Source organism: Papaver somniferum, chromosome 11 (assembly GCF_003573695.1).
Source record: "Papaver somniferum cultivar HN1 chromosome 11, ASM357369v1, whole genome shotgun sequence".
Classification (NCBI taxonomy): Eukaryota; Viridiplantae; Streptophyta; class Magnoliopsida; order Ranunculales; family Papaveraceae; genus Papaver; species Papaver somniferum.
This window is the reverse complement of record NC_039368.1, coordinates 2,727,659-2,735,173: the sequence shown is the minus strand read 5'-3', so window position 1 is coordinate 2,735,173 and position 7,515 is coordinate 2,727,659. Positions and strand designations below refer to the sequence as shown.

General features: G+C 39.6%; 1 protein-coding gene across 1 annotated transcript; it reads left to right on the top strand.

The window, feature by feature from the left end:
• Positions 1-1,020: 1,020 nt before the first annotated feature.
• LOC113323927 (probable leucine-rich repeat receptor-like protein kinase At1g35710) lies at positions 1,021-5,358 on the top strand. Its single transcript, XM_026572273.1, has 3 exons — positions 1,021-2,822; positions 2,855-4,672; positions 5,006-5,358. The coding sequence occupies exons 1-3, from the start codon at positions 1,322-1,324 to the stop codon at positions 5,356-5,358; spliced, it is 3,672 nt and encodes a 1,223-aa protein (XP_026428058.1). The 5' UTR covers positions 1,021-1,321.
• The last annotated feature ends 2,157 nt before the right edge of the window (positions 5,359-7,515 follow it).

The following is a 7,515-nucleotide window of genomic DNA, read 5'->3' as shown; positions in this document are numbered from 1 at the left end:
TAATCCACTTTGACTTTTTTTTTTCCTGTTAAAAGTTGAATTTTGTGGCATTCTCAAGGAGAGTCAAGGGCTCCAACTTGCTAGAAGTTAATAGGCATAGTCAAACTTGGAATTCCTGTTAGTATTAAAAAACAAAAGGATTTGTTTCCCACTTTTAATTAGGAGATTACATGTAGTTGGTTTCACACTACCTTGCATGAATGTCAATTTCATGGAGTTCTGCCCAATTCTTTGAAACCTGTTTTGAGACATGCATCTGTCTAAGTTCGGCTGAGAAATTATCAGCCGAACTTAAACAAAAACATAGATTATCAACCGAATCTAGGTAAAAACATAGATTATCAGCCGAACTTTGAGTATGCCTCAAAATATGTTTCAATTCTTTTCTGTTTTTTGTTTTTTTCTTTCTGTACAGTTAAAACTGGGCCCGCCCTCTAGGCAGGCCCAACGCAACTATGAAGAATTTGTTTATTATTTATATGGTTTAATTGAAACCAGCTGGTAGATTTTGACTTTGGGTCCTATCTCCAGCTGCAAGTGGTGGCCTAGTTAGTAATTCGGGGTACGGGAGACGTACGGAACGGGATACATACGGGAATTATACGAATTTATGAAAGTCGAATTCGGTCAAGAGTCCGGTCAACGGTTCGTGATACGGCAGTAATACGGAACGGCATACGTACGTGTATAATTCGTTTTAGATATATGAGTTCGGTACACAAAAATCGACATGTATTAATAGGAAGAAAAGTTCAAGTATGGTGGAGAAAATGTGATGCGTGTCTACAAATCATCTTCATATCCAAAATAAATGTAACGTTAGCACAAAAGAGTCATTGGCTCAGTGGAACAGAGCCTTCAAGGGAAGTAATATGTCAGTTCGACTCCCTCCAAGAGTTTTTGCCAAAAACAAAAAGGGAAGGTTAATTGGGCCCTGCAATATGCTATTCAAAAAACCCAATAACAATTGGGTCAGTGTTTCATAGGAGCATTATGGGCCGATTTAGTTCGCCGACTCTTCGTTCGGGACGTAAAAGTCGCGCATTGTTCGGGAAGGTAACGAAATCGCACGTATTGGAGTCGGAATTGCATTTGTTCGGACGAATTGTTCGTGTACGACCAGTTCGAAATAATTCACGAATTATTCGTCGAATTGCTAACTAGGAGTGGTGGTTTAATAAAGACTTTTAAGTTGTATTTCAACATAACTATTCATTCATCTGGTATTCAACATCTATCTTATTTCTTCTTCTTCCTGGTTTCGAGAGATGAATCAATGTGTTCCCATTTTCACCTAGTTGGTTGCAAGTGAGAGACAACCATGGCTACTACTAAATCAATACAAATTGTAACTATTCTTTTGATGTTTTCTTGTCTTCTTCTCAAAATTTCAGCTCAAACTGAAGAAGCCGAAGCTCTAGTAAAATGGAAAGACAGTTTAAATTCGCATTCTCTTACCTCATGGTCTCTTACCAATGGAAGCAGCACCAACAATCCTTGCAAGTGGTCTGATATTAAATGCGGCGGCAGTTCAAACAGTGTTGTTGAGATAAATCTTAACACGTCAGGAGTGGATGGAACACTCGAGCAATTCAACTTCTCAGCGTTTCAAAATCTCGCCTCTCTCAATCTTGATCTTAATAATCTGGTTGGTGATATCCCGACTCGTATCGGGCTTCTTCGGAAACTTTCTTATCTTAATCTGGGAAGTAACAACTTTACAGGATCAGTGCCATCGGAAATTGGGAATCTCAGAGAGCTTCGTTTTCTTCGGCTAGCCAACAATACTCTTACTGGACCGATTCCGTATCAAGTTTGCAGTCTTCAGAAGGTACAAAATCTTGATTTATCTGGAAATTACTTGTCAAATCCAGACCCAACTCGGTCTAAGGGCATGGCTTCATTGACTCGTCTTGATCTCAATTACAATTCTTTGGCATCAGAAGTCCCACCTTTTATCTTCAGAAGCCCAAATCTAGTTTATGTTGATATTTCAGATAATCCGGATATAGGAGGTCCATTTCCATCTCAGTTCATCAAGACTTTGAAGAATATTCAGTTCCTTAATATGTCTGGTAATATGTGCGAAGGAAGACTTCCAGCAGAAATCGGAAACCTTTCCCAACTTCATGACCTGAGGCTGAGTAGGAATCAGCTAAATGGGTCAATACCATCGGAGATTGGTCTATTAGCCAACCTCAGAATTCTTGAATTGAATGAAAATCCATTAGAAGGGCCATTTCCATCTTCTATAGGAAGCCTTAAGATGCTTCAAACACTAAACCTTGCATACGTGAACTTGAATTCCAGCATTCCAGACAAGCTTGGCTTATGCACCAATCTTACATTCCTGGGATTAGCATCAACGAATCTTCAAGGTACTTTGCCGCTTTCGATGGCTTCTCTAATCCAACTCACCGACTTTGGAATTTCAAGTAATCAATTATCTGGTGAGTTTAATCCATATTTTCTGTCTAATTGGACTCAACTAGTTTCACTTCAACTTCAAGATAACTTTTTCACAGGAACTATTCCCGGTGAAATCGGTTTGTTAAAAAACCTCAATTTTCTATACATGTTCAAGAACAAATTATCAGGTCCCATACCTTCAGAGATTGGAAACTTGTCAGATCTGATAGAGCTCGATTTATCTGAAAATTTTATTAATGGCTCAGTTCCATCAAGCATAGGAAACTTAACTATGCTTGAACGCATGACGTTGTACGGCAACCAGCTCAGTGGAGTGCTTCCTGAAGAAATAGGTAACTTGGGAAGTTTGAAATATTTTGACGTGAGCATAAACACACTGCAAGGAGAGTTGTATTAAGGAAAGTGGTAATACTTTCCTTAATACCTTCATCAATAACTCAGCTGCAGAACTTGGAACTCATTTATCTCGCAAATAACAGCTTTACAGGTAGTTTACCGGAAGAGTTTGGTCCATCTTCTTTAACGAATGCAAGCTTCTCTTACAACAATTTTACCGGAAAACTTCCTTCCAACATTTGCATAGGAGGGAATCTCGTATACTTGGCATCCAACAAAAATAATCTAGACGGACCAATTCCTGAAAGCTTCAGAAACTGCACAAATTTATCCAGAGTTCGGCTCGAAGACAACCTTCTTGAAGGAGACATCACAGATGCATTTGGTGTTTACCCAACTCTGGAGTTTATCGACTTGAGTAGAAATCGGTTGTCAGGTGAATTGTCACCGAACTGGGGAGCATGCGTGCAGCTTTCGTACTTCAGAATATCGGAGAACATGATATCAGGTGAAATCCCACCAGCTCTCGCAAGCTTAAAATCTCTGCAAGATATCAGCCTTTCTTCGAATACATTGTCGGGTCAGATTCCGGTGGATATGTTTTCTTCAGATTCAGTTGTATTTAATCTGAATTTGAGCAAGAATCAGTTCTCAGGTAAGATACCAGTTGAGGTTGGAAAATTAGCACGTCTGCGTAATTTGGATTTATCTGTAAACAACCTCAGTGGGCCTATACCTGGAGAAATTGGAGACTGTCAAGGCCTAATATCATTGAAACTAAATGACAACAAGTTAAATGGATCAATTCCATACCAGGTTGGGAATTTGGGAGCTTTGCAGTCAGATCTTGATCTCAGTCAAAACGAGCTCAGCGGAGAAATATCACCACAGCTTGGGAATTTAAAAAATTTGGAGAGCTTGAACCTGTCCAACAACAAGCTATCTGGTTCAATACCCTCTTCTCTACAGGGTATGCTAAGTCTTACATCTATTGATCTTTCAAATAACGAACTCAAGGGTCAAGTTCCGGATGTGAATGCATTCGAAAAAGATCCTATCAAAGCGCTAGGAGGTAATCAAGGTCTGTGCAGCAACGAGTTGAAGGGTTTGAGCCCTTGTAGTGGTACACCATCATCCAATAACCGTGGCAAAAGCAATAAGTGGAGAGTGATAGTTGCAGTGGTGGTTCCAGTTGCCGTATCATTAGTTCTTCTTCTGATTCTGTTCGGAGTTTTCTGCTACTGCCGTAATCACAAAGATGACTCCGATGAGGAAAACTTAGATTCAGGTGGTGACAGCTCATTCTCAGTATGGAACTACAACGGAGACGTAGTGTTCAGGGATATTGTAAAGGCAACAGGGAAATTCGATGAGAAATACTGCATTGGAAAAGGTGGACAAGGAAGTGTTTACAAAGCAACACTTCATAATGGCATAATTTTTGCTGTAAAGCGCCTTCATGATACATCGTCATCATCCAGTGAATATGCATCCTCAGAGGCTACGCGCTACAAGAGTCTTCAGTCTGAAGTACATGCGCTGACAGACATACGACATCGAAACATTGTGAAGTTGTATGGTTTCTCTGGGACGAAGGGTAACATGTTCTTGGTATATGAATATGTTGAAAGAGGTAGTTTGGCAAACGTGATGTACAATGAGAAAGAGGCAAAGATGTTGAACTGGTCAATGAGGTTAAAAATTATCAAAGGTGTGGCGCAGGCCTTGTCTTACTTGCACCATGACTGCACCCTGCCTATTGTGCACCGAGACATAACTGGAAATAACATTTTACTAGACCCGGAATATGAAGCTAAGGTCTCAGACTTTGGGACAGCAAGGTTACTAAAACCAGAAGAGTCTAATTGGACAGTACCCGTTGGCTCCTATGGATACATGGCTCCAGGTACTTTATTCTTCTCCAAACTCGCACCCATTTATCTAAATAACTTTCTTTAATGCTTACTTGTTCAAGACAAATTCCGCATAAAGTCTTAAACCCTTTCTTTGTCTGAATATATCCCTGCCAGTAGAGTAATTTTAGTCGAATAAAAAGGTGTCTGCAGTCATACAGAGTCGAGATTGTGCTTTGAGAAATATAAGAGTTACAGATTCTAATGGAGTGACATATATGAAACGGTAGAAGTGAAGACCAAGCTTTAGCTAACCTGATAATAATGTTCTAAGGTAATTGATGTTAAGTTGTTTTGTTGAATTAATTCCTCTGTTATGTTTTCAGAGCTTGCATCTACAATGAAGGTGACAGAGAAAAGCGACGTATACAGTTTTGGAGTTGTTGCATTAGAAGTCTTATTCGGGCAACACCCTGGGGAATTCCTTTTGCAGCTACAATCTGAAGGACATGATCTGTTTCTAGTGGATGCATTAGACAAGCGCCTTAGTCTCCCAACTGGACTAATTGCAGATGAATTGGTGTTAACAGTTACCTTTGCTTTGGCATGTACATCTATATCTCCAAATTCTAGACCGACCATAAATTTTGTAAGTCGCGAGCTGACAGCAAATGTAGTTCTTCCTATAGATGAGAACTTTCACCTGCTCACATTGCAGAAATTGTTGAATGTTTTTTAATTGTACTATGTATTTCAGTAAATAGTCTATAAATTCAGTTCCTTCATTATCCAAAAGACTTCACTCTTCGTGTATTACGTTGCAAAAGAATTGTAGGTTCCAATGGATAATTTGAATGATTTATGGATATTGTGCAGAACTGCAAATGAATCATAGTTAGCTCCCTACATTCTGCAGGTTGGCTGACATGATCATTTTATTAACTTGTTTTTCGCCGTACATGTTTTCTTGGTACTCATCAGGCATCTCTCGTACCACCTTTGACCTGTTGAGTTTTCTTTTGTAAATCTCTTGAAACCCTTTTATTAGTACTGGTTCCCAGTTTGTATTAGGGTGTTTATTTTCTCAGCGTCTACCAAAGAAGAAAAACAGAGAGACGGAAACTATACCGACATAATGGAGAAGCTTCCCACGGAGATCGAAGAGAACATACTTGATCGATTAACAGTTGAAGAAGCTTTAAGAGCCAAACAGGTATGCAAAACATGGAGAATTCTTCTCCGTTGTAAGACTGATAAGGTAGGCTTGCTTTTCGCATTCTATTATAAGGATCGAAACAATAATAAACTTAGTTATGGTGATCAGTATGATCCTGTTTGTGCAAAGATGAACTACAACTATTCTTATGATAGATTAGATAAGATGGGCGATGGCAAATTTCTTCTAGATTTCGAATACATAGGAAACATGATTGGGTCATTGGTTTGGTTCTATTCGGACCGAGATTTGGAAAACCTTTCTTAATTTGCAATCCCTTTACCGGAGAAGTTGTCTATGTTCCACGAATAAGACAAAATTGCTCTTGGCCTTGGTCAAGCGGGTTTGGTTATTGTCATTCAACGAATGATTACAAGATTGTTACTGTGCAGTCTTACGAAGGCAACAAGTGCGAAATCCTAGTTTATACTCTTGGTGGTGGTTGCGGGAAGGATCCACCCATATTAAGCCAGTGGATTTAGCAGCAGGTACGTATGCGAATGGGGCTATTCACAGGCTGCAGCCACATGATAGGATCGTAGCATTTGATTTGGAGGATGAGAGATTCCAGGTTACCCCATTGCCGCCTTTTAAGAATGTTATAATCTGGATTACTGATGTATGTCACTTACTCCAGGCCATTCTGGTTGCTTCATTGCAATTTACAAAATCAGCTAAGCACTATCCCAAGAACAGGTTCATGCTGAAATGTGATTTTCTGAGTCAGCATTTCTTGAATAGCTACTTCCATAGATGAAACCGTCGTTTCAGCTTCCTTTATCTGAATTTTCACCTCTGAAAGTTCAGTTTCAAGTTCGTCTTTTCTTGTTGAGAGGCGCACACATTTCTCCTTCGTTGCAACCAATACTTGTTCGTGACTTTGAACTTTTTCATCCATCCCCAATGAAGACATCCATTGGTTTTTAAGTCGATTAAAGCATTCTCGAAGCCACTTAATATTGAATTGCAATGCCTCGGCATCTTTGATGAATCCTTCCCATTCTTCTAGCAACGCTTCACCCAGTTCCGCACCTCGCTTAGTTTCCATTGCAGAGATTACCTTCGACAAATTGGTAACACATACTAGTAATATAGTATCACTGAACTTTATGACTTTTCTAGAAGCAATATGACCATGCTTGCCACAGAACTTCTTCTACAAAATTACGTACTCTTCTGGGATCTTTAAGTTGTCCACAAATTCAGATTTTTCCACTCTCACTTGACCTGAAGTGCTTGTAGACTCTTTGAAAGGACTGACATCTACAGAAGTGGAAGTTAATAATGAGGTGGAATTAACGTCCACAGGTTCTTCAACTTCAAGCGATTCAACTCCCGTAGTGTGCGCTTCAGAACAAGATAAAAAACTCCCTATGTGTACATCATCGCCATGCAACTCCTTCACAGTGGTGTGGCGAACTTCAGTCTCATTCTCTCTTGCCAAGGATTCCTGGGTTGGGAGGATGGGGATGGCAGGCATCATAGGTACTGACAAAGGCAGAATTCTAGATTCATCATTACAAATTCCTTTTATGTTACGAGGGTGAGACTGTTTCCTACATGTCTTTCTCTTTTTGAACGGATAAACAGGAGCCTGTTTTATGTGGAAATTGAATCAAATGTCTAGAAACTAAGAAGGGTATAAACACAATAAATAAAGAGGGCGAGAAAATGCAAGAG

What these genes read in the sequence shown, in the direction of transcription:
- LOC113323927 (XM_026572273.1), top strand. Translation starts at nt 1,322, where the DNA reads ATGGCTACTACTAAATCAATACAAATTGTAACTATTCTTTTGATGTTT. An exon ending in CACACTGCAAGGAGAGTTGT is followed by an intron (nt 2,823 to 2,854) that starts ATTAAGGAAAGT and finishes TTTCCTTAATAC; the next exon opens with CTTCATCAATAACTCAGCTG. An exon ending in CTATGGATACATGGCTCCAG is followed by an intron (nt 4,673 to 5,005) that starts GTACTTTATTCT and finishes TTATGTTTTCAG; the next exon opens with AGCTTGCATCTACAATGAAG.